Genomic DNA, 20,525 nt, shown 5'->3' with positions numbered 1-20,525 from the left:
TCGCTGGGCTTTAAAGTTGTTGACAAAGTATTTCTTAAATAAATACATCTGATTTAGAAATACCTAAACATGGACAAAATACTTTTAAGTCTGACATGCAACTGCATGTGGCTTTTTTAAGTGATTTCTTAACAATGCTAACGTGACTTAAGGATTTGTAGTTCTATTAAAAACCACTTCTAAAAGTATCTTAGAAAGGATAGCTTGAAGGGTTTGCCTTATTTTAGGTCTCAGCAGAGGTATGCTTATAGCAAGAGAAAAATCTTAGGTCTAAGTAGAACAACACTAAACTTTCTTGGCTGTGACCAACTTTTCTGAAGTACACCATCAGAATTTTCACTATCATCTCTGCAGAGATGAATGAATGTACTGGCCAATTCCTCTCCCCAAGGAAACCCAGCAGGGCCGGGGTCTGCCGTACCACTGACCAACTGCTGGGGAGGCTAGGGGCCCTGTTAGTACATGCTGTAAGGTTGGAAGTTCAGTCTAGCACTCAAGAAGGGGTTGCTTGGTGTTCTACAATGCCTGTAAATAGTGTTTTCAAAATGCCTGGGAAAAAATTCTCAAAAGAGATGGCAGAATGGTCTTCTCATGGTGTAAAACTCCTCAGGATTTTTTTTTTTTTTTTTTTTTTAAGGAAAAAAACTATCTTTTAAGTTCGGCTTCCTTAACTACTGGCAACAGAGAGAAACTCATAATTTGTTTTAAAAAGCCCAATTACAGCTGCCCTGCCTACCCATGGACCATTGACTTCCCAGCACACTCTTAAGAATAATATACAGAGAGGCACCATTTTGCTCTGGGTCTTACGGAATCCTAGAACTCCTTAATCACACGTTTTGGTGGTCCTACGGAGAGCTGTGACTAGCAGTGGAGTTCTTGCTTATTCCAGCTGTGTGCTTTTCACTTTCTGATCTTTGGACCCAGAGAATCATTTGCCATGGAATCATCTGGCTAGTAAGACACTCTCATATGGACGCAATACAAAAAGTGGTAAGTTAAAGCCATCATGTGGTCCTTGCTCTAAAAGGGACAATATGTAAATGTACTGCCATAATAAGGTAGCTCTGTAGATGTAATAAGCTACTTATAAATTATTTGGGTTTAAGAAAACTTGACTATGTTAAACTGGGCAACATCTCCATCTTGAATGAGAATAATTAGTAACTAGGATGACCACACAGTCTCCTAACATGGGCAACAGTCTAATTGTTATTGCATTTCTGACCTGATTCTTTTAAAGGGGCATATATTCCCAATGGATACCATTTAGAATGTATGTTTCCTGGATGACTTAATCTGAAGCCGTATATATCCAAAGTAGTGAGGCAGCAGATCCTTGACTAAGTTATCAGGCTGTGTTCCCTGCTTATAAAATGATTTTTTAAAAAGCCTTACTTTACAGTCCTATTCCAAAAATCTTTCTGTGAAAAAATTGTGAGGCCTATGAAGCACCATGAATATAATCATGTTAGAATGTAACAATTCTTGAATATATTTCCTTTGAAAGAAGAGAATATCAAACTGACGTCACTACACCAAATCTAAACCCACTTGAAGACTAATAGCTATTACAGTTGTGCTACAGAATAGGTCAAAGTCACCATTAGAAATATTACACTTTATTGAATTCTGGAGCAGCTAATCTACCCTCCCCTATTGACCAATGACAAGAATGGAAGCAAATATATGATGGTTAAAGTAAGAGTCTATAACCACTGTTTAAAATGTTGAAACAACTTTCACTGTACTGGTGAAACAGTTTTAATACCCTAACATACACAGTAATAATTCATTCTTGTTTAAAACAAGAAGTGATTTCAACTTGGGATTGGGATTTTTATTTATTTTTTTGAGATGGAATTTCGCTCTTATTGCCCAGGCTGGAGTACAATGGTGTGATCTTGGCTCACCGCAACCTCCGCCTCCTGGGTTCGAGTGATTCTCCTGCCTCAGCCACCTGAGTAGTTGGGATTACAGGCATGTGCCACCATGCCCGGCTAATTTTGTATTTTTAGTGGAGATGGGGGTTTCTCCATGTTGGTCAGGCTGGTCTCAAACTCACTCCCAACCTCAGGTGATCCGCCCGCCTTGGCTTCCCGAAGTGCTGGGATTACAGGCGTGAGCCACCGCGCCTGGCCTCAACTTGGGATTCTGAAGTGAATTTATTCACGCTGATTGTGCCCTCTACTTTAGTAAGGTTCTGGCTTACAGAGCCCTCTTCCCATCCTCTGATGTTCAACTTTAATATACAGCAATCAACTCTAAAGGATAAAGAAATCTGGATTTGGGTAGCATGAGCCACAGCTATATAGCCCACACTAATGAATGTTCTGTAGTATAAAAAGGGAGTTCTTCTCTTTCTTTTCTGGGGGCTTGTTCCTTTGTCCGCTTGCAGCTAAATTCTTTCTACAGATTTAGCACAGATAAGAAAAAGGTTGTTTTTGGATAACAAATAATAAGCATTTGTGCTATTAAACAAAAAACAAAAACGGTAATAAGGATACTGTCTTTTCCCTCAAAATAGAGGGAATAAAGCAAGTAGAGAATACTTCTGTGCAAAGCCAGTGACAGAGAAGCAGCCTTGCCAGAGTCACTGAGGATGACTTAAAGGCTTATAAAAGGAAACTTGACCTTAACAGAGACTACATTTGATCATGGAAATAATACATTTCTCCACTGTTACACAAGACCATGTAATGCACTGAAAAAGTTGGATCTTGGAGTAATAGCACAATTTGTAACATTACAGATCACCTCTTCCCACTCTGTTCCACTCTGAGACTCTTCTCCTTTTCCTCGTGTATCCAGATACACTGACATATGGATGATTTTTTAAAAAGTGTCACAAGCCACAATGGAGCCATATACATGCAGTTCAGCCTGATTTTACCCTTATTTTCTTCTAATACAGACTCCATTACAATTTTGGACCATCTGCAAAGAGTACAGATACACAAAACCAAAACAAGTATCTATGATAAGAATAAAATCTTCAGAAACTTTTCAGATGTACCTTCATGGAGCCCCCTTCCCTCCCCACCCAGTAGAACCCTAACAGGGACATCGTTTGTTCCCGCGAGTCCTGCCAGGACTTGTTTAATGGGTGCTCAGGGTTTTGGTTTTCCTCCTTATTCTTCCTCCTCCTCCTCCTCCTCTTCATCATCATCTTCATCATGGCAGTGTGTAATTTCCTGGGGGGCCAGTGGGAAGAGGTTGGGAGGTTTAATCTCACTAATTGATCGTGTCAGCTGGTGCCGCTTGTAGTCAGTGTCTTTGAAATCCACTGATGTGCGGTTCCGGGTGGCAAGAGGAGACTCCATCTCATTGATGTCTACGTGTGTGTGCTCCACCGTTGATTCATGAGGCATCTAGATAGAAAAAAGCTAGAGGCTCAGAGCAGGCAGAACAAAGTAGCTACCTTCCCAAATCCTAACCCCTCTCCTCTTGTTACGTGGCCATGCAGTTACATCTATAGTGGACCACAGGACAAGTCAATATAGACTTATATCTTCATAGAACTACTTATAGTTGCCTGTCTTCCTCTCTCCCTGCCCCTCAAAATGGTGCCCATACTGTCTGCTGCAGCCAGAAATTGGAAAAGATGGAGAGGAAAGTTTATCTTCTACTTTACAGCAAAAACAAATTAGTCCTGAAACAGATCAGAATATAGGAACGTAAAAACCACGTTTTCTTTTTCTTGAGACAGGGTCTCTCGCTGTCACCAAGGTTGGAGTACAGTGGAGCAATCGCAGCCCACTGCAGCCTCGACTTCCTGGGCTCTATCAGTCCTCCCACCTCAGCCTCCAAAGCGCTGGGGTTACAGGCATGAGCCACCATGCCTGGTCCACATACAGCTTTTAATAGAGTAGACTTGAGAGAGTAAAGTTATACTCCGTAACTTCCAATATTGGTTCCACTTTCTCAAAGACCCCTTCTTATGCAACCATATAACCTGCCCCTGGGCTCTGTACATCAGAAAGAAATGTTCAAACTATCTCCTGTGCCATCTCACAAAGCTGGCTGCTGACCCTGGACTTAGAGTACATCTTGGTTGTCAATTATAGCCTTCACTCACCAAGACATGGGCAGCCCTGAAGAGGTAGCTGAATGGGTAATACAGCAGGTTGATGAAAGATGCTGCATAGAGGTCAGCGTAACGCATCACTTGACTGGCAAAAAGGGTCTGCCGGGAGCCACTGCGAAACAGGCTTCCCATCATCCCATAGCACATGTCCATGTCATGAGTTACTTTCTACAACAAAGAACAAGATTGATTCTTGGCTCATTCAACAAATATTTATTGAGCAGTAGTTGAATGTCAGTCTCTAAAAATCAGAAACGTGAAAAAATCATTTAAACTTATTTCCCAAGTTTTCTCCCAAATCCCATTTGGATACCTTAATACGTCTCTGGATGGAGCTAATGTCTGGACGCTCGTTGCTGCTGCTGTCAAGATGCCTAAAGAGAAAAGAAAACCTCGGTGAAAATCTCTGGGAAGAGCATCTCACTCTGTCACTCAGGTTGGAGTGCAGGGGTGTGATTTTGGCTCACTGCAACCTCTGCCTCCCAGCTTCAAGCGATTCTCCTGCCTCAGTCACCCTAATAGTTAGCTGAGATTACAGGCATGTGCCACCACACTCAGCTAATTTCTGTATATCTGGTAAAGACGGGGTTTTACCATGTTGGCCAGACTGGTCTCAAACTTCTGGCCTCAAGTAACCTGCCTGCCTCGGCCTCCCAAAGTGCTGGGATTACAGGCGTGAGCCACCGCGCCTGGCCTGGAAAGAACTTTTTTTTTTTTTTTGAGATGGCGTTTCACTCTTGTCGCCCAGGCTGGAGTGCAATGGTGCAACCTCGGCTCACTGCAACCTCCACCTCCCCGGTTCAAGCGATTCTCCTGCCTCAGCCTCCCAAATAGCTTGGATTACCGGCCTGGAAAGAACATTTTTTATACCTAAGTGATTCCTGAAGAAGTTTTTAGGAAAGAAATTTTTAGAAAACTTACTTGTAGAGTTCAGCCAAGAAAATATCCAAGCTCTGAAGTTCTTCGAAAAGTGCTAGTTAAGGTTTGGAAGGAAAAGGAAGGTATTTTAAATAAATAAGCACCCAGTTCTTAACTGCTGTTAAAACTAAAAGGTTGCAGATGTGACTGAAAAGTATAACCTGGGACTAACGTGCTCTAGGTGGAGTGTATAGTGACCTCCTCTTCCCCTCTTCAGGATAACCCACTGATACCCACTTGGAGTCTGACAACACAACAGATGAGCACCATCACCCTCTCTCTCTTTTTTTTTTTTTTTTTTTGAGGCGGAGTCTCGCTCTGTCGCCCGGGCTGGAGTGCAGTGGCCGGTTCTCAGCTCACTGCAAGCTCCGTCTCCCGGGTTTATGCCATTCTCCTGCCTCAGCCTCCGAGTAGCTGGGACTACAGGCGCCAGCCACCTCACCTGGCTAGTTTTTTTGTAGTTTTTAGTAGAGACGGGGTTTCACCATGTTAGCCAGGATGGTCTCGATCTCCTGACCTCGTGATCCGCCCGTCTCAGCCTCCCAAAGTGCTGGGATTACAGGCTTGAGCCACCGCACCCGGCCATGATCACCTTCTCTTTAACCGCCTTTCCTCCTGCTTAAAAACCATGACGACAATTTTCCCTTCCAGCTGCATGCTCATTCTGAGCTTGTAAAAATATCAGAATTTACACCGTCTCAGGTGTAGTCAGCTAAGCAAATGTTAACAGTCCCATATTCAGATGAAAGACTGAGAATTAGGTGACTTGTCCTGAGTCACAGGTCCAGGGCTAGATCAACTAGATTTCCAAAACTTCATAGGCAGAAAGTTGCAAATGAATGAAAGGCTAGCCAGAAAATCCCACTCATGGTACAGACAATAATAACAGAAACAGCCAGTATCTATAGCATGCTTCCTGTGTGTTGCAGCCTTTGTCAGCCTGGGTTCCTCGAGACAAGCCCTCCTTCATCTACTGTATATATAACACATTTTCTTCTATTTACCATCTTTAGGAGAATTGAGAAAAGTGTTACTCAAATAATTTTCTGTATTCAGCTGTTGGAAAGGTAAAATAACGATAATGGTAATAATTTTATGTGTTTCAGATGAGGAGCCTTGGTTGAGAAAGGCTGTCATGTCTGTCTATCTTTATACACATACTGCTTCCGTTTTTCATCAACTTTAGGAGGTAGGTATTATCCCCATTTTTACATTTGAGGAAACTAACACACAGGGTGTCTCATTAACTTGCCTAAGGGCATGCAGATTTCAAGTTATGGAGCCAGGGCTCCTACCCCAGGCAGGCTGAGTTCCCGGAGTCACCTTCACCACGCTGCAGGTAATAAGCATCAAGGCTGGCTGGAGAACTTGTGTATCAAACACTTCTACAGAACTATATCCGTAACTTAATTCAGCATAGTGTATATACTGCATATACACAGTGTAGCTTAGTTCAAGGATACAATATAGCTTCATTCTCTAGATCTCAGAAAAGTCAATTAAAAATACCACAGGTGATTAACATTCAGAGCCATCACTGCCCCAGAATCACAGATATGGGCTGTTGGCAAAGAGACTGAGACTGCTAGGCATGGTTGGGGAAATATGGGACCACAGAGGAACAGCTGAGCTCCAGTTCACAACTTAAAGTGTTACTGTAACACAACTCAAGACACCAACATTCTGTACTTAACGAAGAGAGTCAAGAAGGTTAAACAAGATAACCTCTCATATTTATTCAACTTCTGGAGTTTTGTGAAATAGCTGAATATTCTATGGGAAGGAAGTATCCAAATCAAGGCCTACCTTTTGACCACCTCTGACTTCCTGAATACAAAGTAATGGTTTATCAAAGAGGACTTGATTTAAAGCTGGTCATTTAGATATAAATTGCATCAAAGATTTATGAAATGGCTTACAACTCTTGTCGGTCCAGACATGCAGCTCCTGTGCAAGTTCGGGAATCACCAAAAAAGTTCGCCACCCTTGCCGTTTTTTTGATTTTAGAATGTCCCCAAAAATGTGATCTCCAATATACAAAATGTCTTTTCCCTTGGCTCCCAACAGATCACAGATCGTATCAGAAGAACCTGAAACAAGAGTGAACAATGAGAAAACTGTCTCTATATTAAAATCAGTCTTCCAATAGTATTCAACCATTAAATACTATGATTCATTTTGTTCTTATAGTTGTATGAGGAACAGTCTAGGAAAAAAAAAAGACAAAAGACTCACCATTCTCTTCTTACTGCCTTCTAAGACAAGGCCTTCAGCTCCACTGTGCTGACCAGAGCTCTTGATCACCAAATCCAAGAGCAACAAAACTACATCCTCAGCTTAACCTTGAAAAGAGCCACTGCCAATTTCATCACAAATCTGCCATTAAGCTGGCTTTATTCAACTGTTTCTAACTCCAACATACTATGTACCTATACCCATGAAACTCCTTGAGAAACCCTTGAGAACATATTGAGAAGTACCCCCAAGTGATTCCAGGCACTGAGAAAAGCCTCCAATAGGATTTTAAAAAAAAGAAAACTGATCGTTTTAGTGAAAATCAGATTCATTAGGATATACTCAAACCCAGACTCCTATTGCATTAAGAGGTGACTGACTATTTACCTTCAGTAGATGACATCTTAGACCACTAAAGAGTACATGTGGCACTTTGCTGAGATCACCAAAGCTTTCACAGTGAGGTCTGAGCAAAGACATTAAATAAAGGGAAGTCTGTGACTTACCTCCTGAGTAGACGATACCATGCTGTAGGGGGCCTGTGTAGGTACCAATTTTCAGCTTGCCAGTTTTCTGTGTGAAGAATATGGATTTTGTAATACTTTATCATCCTGTCACAATCCTCCCCTCACCCCACAACCCTCCCACCCCACCCCCCACCACCAGTGCTATTTGGCCAGACAGCCAAATGAATGGCACTTACTCTTTTCAATTAATGGGTTTGTTTGGCTGCTTCAGTTAAGACCAAAACTCTTAATTTCAAAAGAGAGATATGGCTAATAAAAAAAAATTCCTGTTTCCTTAGGGAGAGTAAGAGTGGGGAAAGGAGAAACATTAACGACAGTGTGCTAGCAGACAGATCATCCTCATGACTTACAGTATCCACTTGACGCAGTACTGTGCCTTCTCCAAAAAAGAGTGGTTTCCGTGCATCCACCAAGATCAGATCAAAGTAGGACTGCCATGGTCGATGGGAGCTCCCAGGCTGGTGAAGGAGAAACAGCAAAAGTTGAAACATCACTCCTTACTTTAAGGCATTACTATTTAACTCACTCAGATGCAAGGAATATAAAAATACTAACTGTAGCCAGAAGATCCCACTATTTTATTTTTCAAAAAGGTGTTGTGTCAGCCAGGCGTGGTGGCTCATGCCTGTAATCCCGACATTTCGGGAGGCCGAAGCGGGCGGATCACAATGTCAGGAGACCAAGACCATCCTGGCCAACATGGTGAAAATCTGTCTCTACTAAAACTACAAAAATTAGCCGGGCGTAGTGGCAGGCGCCTGTAGTCCCAGCTACTTGGGAGGCTGAGGCACGAGAATCGCTTGAACCCAAGAGGGGGAGGATGCAGTGAGCCGAGATTGTGGCACTGCACTCCAGCCTGGCAACAGAGCGAGACTCCATCTCAAAAAAAAAAAAAAAGTATTGTGTCTATGTATTATAAGCCATATCCTTTGGTAAGCAGACAAGGTATAAATAATAAATAACTGTATTCTACACATTAAATTGTTTCATCTACTACTAAACTACAATAACTTATTTCATAGCACTTTAATATATGAAAGTGTGCTCAGCTGAAATTTGCTAAAAGGAGCTCAAAAGAGCTAGGGAGAGATGCAAATCAATACCCAAGGGACAGATTAAGAGAGAGGTAGATCAGCATCAGAGCTCAAGTATACAAACTAACATGGAACTATTAGGAGATTTTACTGGTTACATTCTCAGAATGATGGCTCTAGGTATACATTGGGTTTTGGCTCATAGTGTAAGCTAATCACAATACTAATAATGAGTTATGCCCATTAAAATCATGACTATCCTGAAATGGAACCCTGGCATTAACCTTTTAAGACCAACCTGAAGGACACTGTACCCTGTGATTTCAGGTGTTCTCAAAACAGATTTGCTGATGTTTATTCACTAAAGTCTAGGACTAAAATTCTGTAAGTATGTGACTAAGTTGCAAGGAGTATTCCTTAAACCTAAGTGCAGCCCTTTTGCAGAAATGAAGACTTCTCTGCTAAATATCAAGGTTAAGTGCTGTCTTGGCAAAAACTTAGCAACAACTAATACAAAATCTAGAAGTTGTCAAGAATATACATACATTTTCTGTTTTAATCAAGTATCTTCCACAACCTGAAAACTCCTTTCATTGCCATACAAACTTAATTCTGCATAGAACTTCTTGGGCATAAAATTATTCTGATCCCATCCTACTAAATATCACATGAATATCCCTTTTATTTCTGTCTACTAAGTATTCAAGTTGTGGACTCTAAATTAGCAATTTGATTTTAAATTCTACTAGCTCCTGGATTCTAATGTTAATGAAGATTAGACAATAGGCTTAAAAAGTAGGACTTTTCTGGGTGGGTTCTGACCAATTCTTTCCCCCTTAATATTCCAGAATGATTAAATGCATTCATTATTACTAAAGCAATGGTCTACTGAGTCACATACCTTGGGGCCATGTGGGAAGTCAAACAGGTAAGTCATAATTTTCTGGAAAAAAAAAAAATTTAACATAAGGTCCATATACTACTTTTGCAAAAGGCATATAACCTAAAGAAATTACAAGCTCTTCACAAAACATGTCTTCTTCAACACAGGACTCACCACATTCTTGTTTCCTCTAAATTTTACGAAATCATGGCAGTGGAAGCCAGAAATTAATGCTTTACCATATACCAAAAAGAAAAAAAGACTTCTGACATTCTCAGGGAGGATACATACTTCCTCTGGAAGATGTTTTTGAACACACATTTGGAGGTAAGGAGCATATGAGGTAGGAGTACAGAGAAAACTAATGACTCACACAGAAATAACCTATCACTTTGGCTTTGCTACTGCCATCCCTAGACCAACTAAGTCAACAAACCAATGGTTTATATAAGACTATTTACTACAAATCACCAGGTGTCTAAATCAAGTTTATATGTACAGCAAATTGGGGGAAGTGGAACTTCTTGCTAGTACTATAAACTTGTGTCTCAGCAAAGTAAGATGAAGTTAAGGAATTAGATCAGTTTTTCCACATGCTTTAATCATGGGAAAAAATTGTTTTTAAGAGGTAGTAAATTTTGGGCTGGGCGCGGTGGCTCACACCTGTAATCCCGCCACTTTGGGAGGCTGAGGTGGGTGGATGACGAGGTCAGAAGTTCAAGACCAGCCTGTCCAAGATGGTAAAACCCCATCTCTACTAAAAATACAAAAAAAAAATTAGCCGGGCACAGTGGCAGGCACCTATTGTAATCCCAGCTACTTGGGAGGGTGAGGCAGGAGAATCACTTGAACCCAGGCAGCAGAGGTTGCAGTGAGCCGAGATCACATCACTGCACCCCAGCCTGGGTGACAGAGTGAGACTCGGTCTCAAAAAAAAAAAAAAGATGTAGTAAATTCTGATGGCTAAGAGCCCAAACATCTGTGCACCATCTATTGCTGCAGGTCTTCCAACAGCAGGGAAGTCATATATACACATCAATAAGGGATGCGACTGCTCAAGTTTATAGAAATGATGCTCCAAAGAGACACAAAAGCCATTTTAATCTTTACAAATGTTTAAAATAACCCCAAGATTAAAATTTTCAAGTAGCCAATCATAATCCGTGAAAATGGTTAAAATAAATTTCTAGAAAAATTTAAGAACCACTGTTATCCTGTATATTTTTGCCTTTTTACTGTTTGAAAATGAGAAGGCAAGAAACTACTTTCACTTAATAAACTTCTATCCTCCTGTCTTCACAGTTCTTTAGGCCAAAATAATTCCACTGAATAAATAAACAAATATAAACATTAAGCACTTACATCTGTATATTTATAGTCACTGTTGGTAGCAAGAAACACTTTCCCTACTTCCTTCATCCGGCTCAGAAGCAAAGGCAGTTTTCCCTGAAATGTAATTGGATAATGAGTGAAACACAAAAACATTTTTATCTTTATACTTTGGAGTTGTCATATACTGGATTTCTGTGCACAACAGGAATGGGGGAACCTTTTAAGGGTTAGCTGATTTTGGAATTTTGCACTTAAAATCCCACATTATCACTATAAATGAATAAAGTATTAACATATGTAGTATACACAGTGTATACAATAGATTTACATGTAAGATTATACACATATTTATCAGGGTTATATGGCTGTTAACAACATATCTCTACCTTCCTCATGATGTTTGCCTCAGGAGTTTAAATTAACTTAAATTAACTTGAGATTTCTTGAAGTATGTGAGGTATGTTAGAGATCAGGAGAAGCTGACTTAAACATGCTCTACATAGAGAGTATAAGATACGGCTTTCAGTGTGTATACTATGGTTTTATAAAACATCTTGCAGAATGAAATGACATGTGCAGATGCTACCTAGAAATACCCACACCCATGTGCGCTTAAATGAGCAAATTCTAACCCCTCACGTGCCTGGAAAGAAAAATACCTTTTCCTTCTCTCATAGCAAATAGATTAATTCCTTCACTCAAATTCTCCCGGACCCTCCCCATTCAGTGTTTTTTCTTGAAATAAGGGAGGTGGGTGAAAATAGGAGGCACAAAAACTGAAAACAAGAAATCTTTACCACAGTACTTTGAGAAAATACTGTATTCTGCTACTTTTACTCTGTAGGAAAAGAAAGAAGTATGTCATCTTGGGGCACTATGTGTGTTTAATTTTTATTCAAAAACAGTTCTAGACTTATAGAAAAGCTGTGAAAAGTAGAGTTCCCATATATTTTTCCTCCAGTTTCCCTTCATATTAACATCTTACATAACCACAGTACAATTATCAAAAGTATGAAATTAACATTGGTACAATACTATTAACCACAAATTTTTAAAAAATTTTATCAGGTTTCCCAATATTGCCTTTTAAGGTATTTTAAAGCTTTCCTTATTACTCTCTGTTGACAGGTTAAAGGCATTTTAAATAATGGTAACATATATGCACATTTTTGAGATGATCTAGTGTAGTAGTTATGATTTGGGTATGACTCAGCTTTACTACTTACTAACTGTGTGACCTTTGGCAAGTTATTTAATCCCTCTATTTCTCAGTTATCTATAAAACAGAGGTAACAATAATACCTAACTCAGGGTCATACAGAAGATTAAATGGCATAATGCATGTAATCACTTAGCATGGTGATGTGTATACAGTAAACCTCTAACTGCTATTATAATTGAAGCTAAATGGACAAATGAAATACTGAGTCTTCTTGCCTATCAAGAAATGGAAAAACTCTACTAAGACCTATGCTCTAGCTGAATATTCGTGGTGATTATATCTGGCACATACTGTACCAAGACAAAGAAATCTCTTCCTTTGTCCATTTCATTATAAATCAGCTTGTTATTCATTTCCCTAATAGGTAAAATGAGCTATTATGCAGATCTATTTTCCCTTATATTACTTACATCTTTGACTACATACTTCTCAAGATTTTCAACTGTCTTTTCCTTAAGGGAGCCCTAGGGGAAGAAAAAAAAAAGGAATTAAGAAAAGAACAAAATCAGTTTTTAACATGTAGTTTATAAGAAAAATGGTGTTTACTAATCAACCCAAATTCTTTCTTTTTTTGAGACAAGGTCACCCTATTGCCCATGCTAGAGTACAGTGGTGTAATCTCGGCTCACTGCAGCCTCGACCTCCCCAGGCTTAGGTGATCCTCCCACTTCAGCCTCCCAAGTAGCTGGGACCACAGTTCCACACCAACACGCCTGGCTAATTTTCTGTATTTTTTGTAGAGACAGGGTTTTGTCATTGCTGCCCAGGCTAGTCTTGAACTCCTGAGCTCAAGCAATCTACCTGCCTCGGCATCACAAAGTGCTGAGATTACAGGCATGAGCCATCATGTCCAGCCCTAAATGCATTTCTTAAGGATTTATCAAAATAGAAAAGTGACAAACTACAGAAGGCCAGAAAAAAGTAGCAGGTATGATTTGCTGCAACCCTGCCTCTAAAATTTGTCTTCAAAATATAAAACAGTTTCAAGTGTGAAATTAAAAGGCATTTCATATTTTATTCGTTTATAATAAATGTAAGTTTAATATTAATTAATGTTAGTAGTCAGTGGGAGGTATCTGGACAAAAAAAAATGGACCACTGTCATCCACAAAGGATATGTTAAGTATAATGTAATACACTAAAACCTCTTCTAAGTTTGAGAAATGCAAACTAAAATAAAATCCAGAAGCCAAACACCATCACTGAGGAAAGATCAACATTACCTCCAAGACCAAAGACAAGAATGTATGTATTCTAGAGAGCTATCACTAGGGGGCAAATCCATTTTGTCCTTTTTTAAAAAAAGGAAATACTCTGCTCCATTTGGAAAGTTAATGCCAGGCCATAAAACACATGCCAGAAAGCGAGCGGGTGAAGAAGAGCCTCTAGGTACCTTGTAATGAACCCAGTCAACAGCATCTCTTACGTCCTGGAACATACTCCGGTAGGACATGAAGAGGTCCCCATCTTTAAATCCTGTTTCACAACTACAGAAAGATAAAAAGAACATGACAGGGGATCCAAAACAGGGCAATAAAATATATGTCAAAAATTTCCCAGGGGACCCAAAGGTTCCATATCACATGGGTAAAGGCTGTGGCTAATGAGGAAAATAATTACTCCCTAATGAAAGTCCACTTTGACCACCAGAAATGGCTATAGTGTTCAACGGAATACAATAATTGTGAACAAACACAAAGTGATGGAAGAATATATTGAATGTAAGCTAAAAGGCCAAAGTTCCAAAAATATCAGGTTTTTTTAATTTATCACTTTTTAGAAACAGGTTGAAGAAACATTTAAAACTTAAAATTGGTCATTTAGGTTCTTTCCACCCTGACTTTTCTGACACTGTCCCTAAGTACAAAGGTACTGTCCATTTTTTATTTAGCTCAGTGACTCAGCTTTCCACCAAATTTAGTGTCTTCATGTAGATAAAGCCCAAAGAGGATATGAAGTTAGCCAACTCTGGTATATATGGCTAAACTTTCAGTATTGGCTATATAATTCTCCCTAAAGGAAGAGGATAACTTGTTTAAGACTTATGCAAAATTTTACTTCTGGTAAGATACACAGTATTTATTCCTTAATCAAATCTTGCCGGGCCTGGAAATGAAATTAAATTACCATCCCAGAATGGCTCCTGGGTAGCTGCTGTGAAATGAGTTGGGGGGTTTTAGTGTAATTCTGCTTGGACAGATAATCATCACACAAACCTCCCACTCAGTTGTCACAATTAGCACCTCTGCTGGCCGTCTTCATTCCCAGGAGAAGCCAATCAGAAGTGGTGGCTGCAGCACACTGGCAAGGAGAGGGGCCGTGTGGGAGGTGAGAGCCTGCATGGAGCTGCTGGTGCTGTCCCATCTCTCAGGCTGGCAATGTGGCATCTCTCACTAGCACTAAATTCACTTTAGAAAAGCAGAAAAGACCTACAATGGCCAGTTCTCTAAAACCCTGTGCATTAATTTAAAAAATCAATTGGAAAAAAAAAATTATAGTATGTACATACCTGGTATATCTGGGACAATTAGTAAAAAAATCTACTAGGCAGGCCAACAGGTAGGTCTCTGAAAAATGAAGAACAGATACTCATAAGCTATAATGAAATAATTCAAACTTACTTCATTATCTCCCTTGAGCAGAGACTAATGGTCACAGAAGGGAAATGCATCAGAATAAACAAGCATAGAATGAATCTACCTGGTAGGTTGAATAGTGTGTTCAGAATGTAAAATCTTTCAGTATCATCTCGCTGGATAAATTTATTTGGATACTGTTCTCTAGTTTCTGGTCTGAAAGAAAAATTTAAAAATTAAATGATTTTTTAAATAACATAATAATAACTGGGAAATAGCATTATTCAAAAATTAACTCAAATATTTTGATGGCTATGTGCAAGACAGGATTCCGAATATTAAGCATGGGTAGCTATGAAGATGGATGAGTTCAGGTTCCAGCTCTTTTTCAATTTTATTTTATTTTATTTTTAAGACAGAGTCTTGCTATTTTAAGTCCAGGCTGGACTTAAACTCCTGAAGATTGCTCAAGCAATCTTCCCACCTCAGCCTCCCAAGTGGCTGGGATTACAGGTGTGATGTCCAGCTTAGGTTCCAGCTCTTAAGAGAGTTGTCAGTGTGGTAGGCGAGATGGGTCACATACACATATAATTATACAGTAAAAAATCACAACTACCACAAGAGAGGTGCAAAATTTTATGAGAAAACCAAAGAAGGGAACACCATTTCAACTTAAGGGGTAAAGAGAAGCAAATGTGAGGACTAAGGAGAGGAAAATCTAGGAAGGATTCATGCACGTGCTGGCATATGACCTGGGCCTTAAATGCTAGGTGGACCAGTTGTGAAACTAGTCCAGTTTGGGTAGAGAAAGGGGAGCAGAGAAAAATTAAGCTAGAAAGATGGGTTGAGGCAGATTAAACTACTGTTCCTACACCATTTAGGGGCAAGAGGGTACTACTGACAGTTTTAAAGCAGAGGGATAATCCCATCGGGGCTGAGTTGTAAAACAAAATTAAATTAGTGGCTGTTTTAGGATAAACCAGGGAAAGACAATGTGATACACTCCAACAATGGCCACAAATTCTTCCTGTCTCTTTGTGATGCAATTTTGTGGCTCCTCCCATTAGAACTCAGTCTATTTCTCTATCCTTGAATACAGGCTTGTATAGCAGGAAATGAGATCCAAGCAGAGACCTAGAAAAACATTTGTGTATTGAAGCTTAATCTCTCTTGCAGCACTTGGAACCACGGACTACTACGTGCATGAGTGAGATAGTCTGCTGGAGGATAGAAGGTTACATATAGAAATGAAGCACTTGGCCAATAGCCTGCGAATGCCAGACATGTGCACGAAGCCATTCTACATTAGATGCTATGTTACCCAGCAGCTAACCACAGACATGTGAAAAAGCGTGGAGAGATCAGCTGTGCAATGCAGAATCACCCAGTTGACTCCTAGAATTTTTTTTTTTTTTTTTTTTTTTTGAGACAGAGTCTTACCCTGTCGGTCAGGCTGGAGTGCAGTGGCGTGATCTTAGCTCACTCATATATTCAAGAGAGATTACCAAGGTAAAATAAGACCCAGCAAACTGAGCAGATTTGGCTGGGGGGACATTAAGAGTCAAAGATGATGATGTCCATGCTAAGGTGTCTCTGAGAGGTGGTTGGTACGATGAATGAAAATATGAAAACTGAATAACAAGGGATGTAAGAGTAGTTCTATTTTGGTGATACTAAGCTTGAAGTAAACAGATTTTTATCAGGCAACTAGAAACAAAGGTCAAGAACTTAAAACAGAGAATCGGACTTGAGAGATAACTGAGATCATCTACATACAGATACTAGATGGAATCATGAAGAGTATTAGAGGAGATGAAGCCACTTAGTGTGCAGGGAAGGAAGAGGAGACAGAATAGAACCATGAAGAAAATTCAGGGTTTAAAAGAAAAAAAGCCAGTGAAGCAGAATTTGTTAAAGATACAGAAACACTTCTAAAAGAAAACATTTCAGAGAAACTCAAAGGGAAAAATACTAAAATATAAAAATGCACAATTCTGACAGTGAATATATGGAGATTAACAATCTAAATAAAGGAAATCAAATTTAAAGTTCACACGCAGAATGACCTGGATAAATTCCTGCTTGGGTTTCTTAACTACAAATGGCATAAACTCCAGTTCGACATACAAAATCACATTAGCTCCCTGTCTTAAGTCACTCTTCTGAGATGAGAGCTCCCAATAATGAATAACTTTGTAGAGTATCTCATCTTCTAGCTTTCCAAGATTTTCTTTAATAAAAGTAAGGTGGAAAGTAACAGTAAAAATACATTTTCTTCAGTCAGGTTTAATAAGCTGACACTGTCTCCTTAGATACAATATACTTCCCTATTCCCTCCATCATTAAAGGAAAATTCCTTTACATAAAGAGGGTTAACAGTTATTTATTAGGCAGTTAGAACCCAAATTGATTTATAAATATAGTTAGCAATTACATTGTAAACTTCAGTGTCAAATCACACTAGTATATATTTAAAATAAAAATCAATTTGGGGGAGGAAATGTATCATAAAAGAAGAAATGCTACACTTGGAATGGGAAGAAGAGAGTTATAGCACAGATTACTACTAACTTTCTGTGACCCACAGAATAAAGATTTATCAAAATATAAGGTCCTAACTTATGAGCAAAGCCTGAAGGAGCCCTTCTTTTCCAGCCCTACCACTGTAATAGCTTCGATAACTATTTCTTTCTTTTCCTCTATCTTCAGTCTCTTTTTTAATGGGAATTTTAATTTTCTAAATTTATTTTTTTAGGGGGGGATAGGGTCTTGCTCTGTTGCACAGGCTGAAGTACAGTGGCACGAACACAGCTCACTGCAGCTTCAACCTCCTGGGCTTAAGCAATCCTCCTGCCTCAGTCTCCCATAGAGCTGGGACCACAGGCATGCACCACCATGCCCAGCTACTTTTCGATATTTGTAGAGACAGGGTTTTACTTTATTGTCCAGGCTGGTCTGGAACTCCTAGGCTCAAGCAGTCTTCTTTCCTTGTCCTCCCAAAGTACTGAGATTACAGGCATAAGCCACTGTGCCTGGCCAGTTTTCCTATTTAAAGACTGCACAGTGCTAAGTGCTATTTGAATGATTCTGCATTTACTCATAAATGACTTATTTTTTAAACTATTAAATGCATTAGCAAAAGAGCTACGTGGAAACCTTATTGGCTTATTTAGGGGAATAGAGGAAGTCTGTTGATCTTGAGTTAGTAAATGTGATCGTAGTACTAATTTATCCAACTGCTTCTCTTTTCTTCTCTGCCTACCCCTCCCTCATAATACAAAAATTCCTTTTTAGACATAATAGAACCCTGGTTCATCTTGAGATTCTGAGTTATGATGACAGTATCTGTGTATGAAATAGCTGAAGTTACTAGTATAACCTGTAATTACTTCATATTCTAAATCCTGTTTCCTGATATTTTCATGGATTCTGAACCCCATCATAAAAACAGTGAAGGAAATGTGCACGTAATCACTGGCCTGCTCAGATGTGTCAAGATGGGTGTTTACTTCATACCATTCTCAGGTATACATGGAAATCTCTGAGCCTGTGTAATGTCAGTAATGCCAACTAAAGAGTCTTATATCAGATGCTTCAATTCTAAGGGGCATCCTGTGACCTCAAATCTATAGGAAGCTCTGGTACAATTTCAGTTGGTTTGTGCCTCTTATCACAAAAAAAGATACTGTCTTTTTAAACATTTCAATGTAGCCTAGTGTTTTTCCTATTCTGCCATCAAGAATGAATGGAAACATTACATGAGAGACTGACACACATCCTATTCTGGTTTTATGAGCTGTTGTTCTGACCTTAATACAATGTGAATAGTAAATAAGGTAGCATAACAGTAGAGGAAATGCATAACTGTAAAGCTACAGCTACAGAAGTTGTCAAATTGTGGCATTATGATTTTTTAAAGAAAACATTGGGACATTTCACACAAAAAAATAGTAGATACTAAATTTCATCTGCTGTTTACTAGGGTAAAAAGTTCAAATTAGTGACAATAGTGGAAATATTTTTACTTTGAAAATAAAGCTTATTCTGCCAGGTGTGGTGGCTCACGCCTGTAATCCCAGCACTTTGGGAGGCCGAGGCAGGTGGATCACCTCAGGTTGGGAGTTTGAGACCAGCCTGACCAACATGGAGAAACCCCGTCTCTACTAAAAATACAAAATTAGCCAGGCGTGCTGGCACATGCCTATAATCCCAGCTACTAGGAAGGCTGAGGCAGGAGAACTGCTTGAACCTGGGAGGTGGAGGTTGCGGTGAGCCGAGATCGTGCCATTGCACTCCAGCCTGGGCAACAAGAGTGAAACTCCATCTCAAAAAAAAAAAAAAGATAAAGCTTATCCTTATTTGTTTTAAATATTATTACCACATATTCATTTTAACCTTATGTTTAAATTTTTTTAATGACCCAATCAAATGTCAGGATTCAAACTTTAGATTCATTAGAATCTAAAAAACATATTGGCTATTAAAAATCTCTTAATCATTAAATTGCTGTAGTTTAAAAATTTTCAAAGCATTTGTATATACATACCTCTTTTGAACAGCTACCTGAGAACTGTATTAGAAAGAAGAAAATAAAAATCTTAGAATTTCAAATAAGTCAAAAACTACTAATAAGTTCTTCTGGGCAAGTTTCAAGATTAGTTTTGTTGTATGCTGTACAATTGGAAGGCACTTAATTTAAACAAAATGTAATTGCTAACTATATGTCAGCTTGGGTTCCAACTGCCTAATAAATGACTGTTAACTAACCTTATGTAAGGGAATTTTCTCTTTAATGATGAAAAGTAATAGGGAAATATATTACATCTGGGGAGATGAAGTCATCTTCTCATTGTTTGACTTTAACATTAGAAAGAGGCTAAAGCTTCTTTGTACTCACCCCCTAATAAAGTTAAATCCATGTGCACAGACCAAGAGGTTTCCATAGGCATCGACTTTCAAAAGATTTCCATATAGTGTGTCAAAGACAAGTCCCCTATGTGAAAATGAAGACATGACTGATAATGCAAAGTAATACAGGCAATAATTTTATTTAGTATTATTTAATCATCATGAACCGACCTCATCTAATTCAAGCTTTGTACCAACTCAAGTATGTCCTAATATAGCTAAAATGAGTAAAATCTTAAAAACTAATTCTAAAGCAGCTAAAAAATATTGACTCTGTCCAGACAGATAATCATAATTGGTTTCTGTAAGGAATAAGTGCTTAATCAAACAAGATATAAACAAAATTCCTCTTACTACACAGCTGGTACCATTCTAAAACATAGTCTTTTTTCTTGGACAACTGAGAAGGCTTATATCTTCCTCCATTAGATGCTGTATGTGCGATATATTATGATAGCATCTCAAGTAAACATCATTTTCTTAATCTTAAAGATTCCCTATCAAATCCAGAAATGGAAACTGCCAAGCTTCTATCATGTTAAGTGTATTAGAGAAACACATATACCTATTTGCCAACAGCCCCAAATAGCACCACCTGTCATTACTACCCGTCAGTTTTAGTAATCTCCTTTTTCACCCATAAGTGGGTCTTCCTCAGTTGCAATAAAATGAGCTTAATTCAGGAACACCAAGATTGGTGTATATGAAAAGTTCATGGTAATTTTAGAATCAACATCAACCAACCAAAAAAACAACAAAGAATTACTCAATGTTTTTGGGGGGTTTTTTGTTGTTGCTATTAA

The 20,525-nt window shown here is 39.0% G+C and overlaps 1 protein-coding gene across 9 annotated transcripts in view; it reads right to left on the bottom strand.

Annotated features, from left to right (window-relative positions):
- Positions 1-1,461: 1,461 nt before the first annotated feature.
- Positions 1,462-20,525, bottom strand: part of NT5C2 (5'-nucleotidase, cytosolic II) — a 103,706-nt gene continuing 84,642 nt past the window's right edge. For 2 of the 9 annotated variants that reach the window (XM_023206529.3, XM_023206536.3), the window contains 15 exons: positions 19,712-19,807; positions 19,361-19,384; positions 14,939-15,030; positions 14,748-14,805; positions 13,632-13,725; positions 12,649-12,702; positions 11,047-11,130; positions 9,703-9,744; positions 8,118-8,225; positions 7,747-7,813; positions 6,925-7,095; positions 5,009-5,060; positions 4,401-4,461; positions 4,079-4,255; positions 1,462-3,371 (listed from right to left, as the gene is read on the bottom strand). In XM_023206529.3, the coding sequence (XP_023062297.1) occupies positions 3,132-3,371; positions 4,079-4,255; positions 4,401-4,461; positions 5,009-5,060; positions 6,925-7,095; positions 7,747-7,813; positions 8,118-8,225; positions 9,703-9,744; positions 11,047-11,130; positions 12,649-12,702; positions 13,632-13,725; positions 14,748-14,805; positions 14,939-15,030; positions 19,361-19,384; positions 19,712-19,807 (1,420 nt within the window). In that variant the 3' untranslated portion in view covers positions 1,462-3,131. Of the gene's footprint in view, positions 3,372-4,078; positions 4,256-4,400; positions 4,462-5,008; positions 5,061-6,924; positions 7,096-7,746; positions 7,814-8,117; positions 8,226-9,702; positions 9,745-11,046; positions 11,131-12,648; positions 12,703-13,631; positions 13,726-14,454; positions 14,668-14,747; positions 14,806-14,938; positions 15,031-19,360; positions 19,385-19,711; positions 19,808-20,525 lie in introns of all 9 variants that reach the window. The other 7 variants (XM_023206540.2, XM_023206537.2, XM_023206530.3 and 4 more) reach the window with 5 other exon arrangements.

The sequence above is a fragment of the Piliocolobus tephrosceles genome, chromosome 9 (genome assembly GCF_002776525.5).
Source record: "Piliocolobus tephrosceles isolate RC106 chromosome 9, ASM277652v3, whole genome shotgun sequence".
Lineage (NCBI taxonomy): Eukaryota > Metazoa > Chordata > Mammalia > Primates > Cercopithecidae > Piliocolobus > Piliocolobus tephrosceles.
This window is presented reverse-complemented; position numbering and strand designations above follow the sequence as displayed.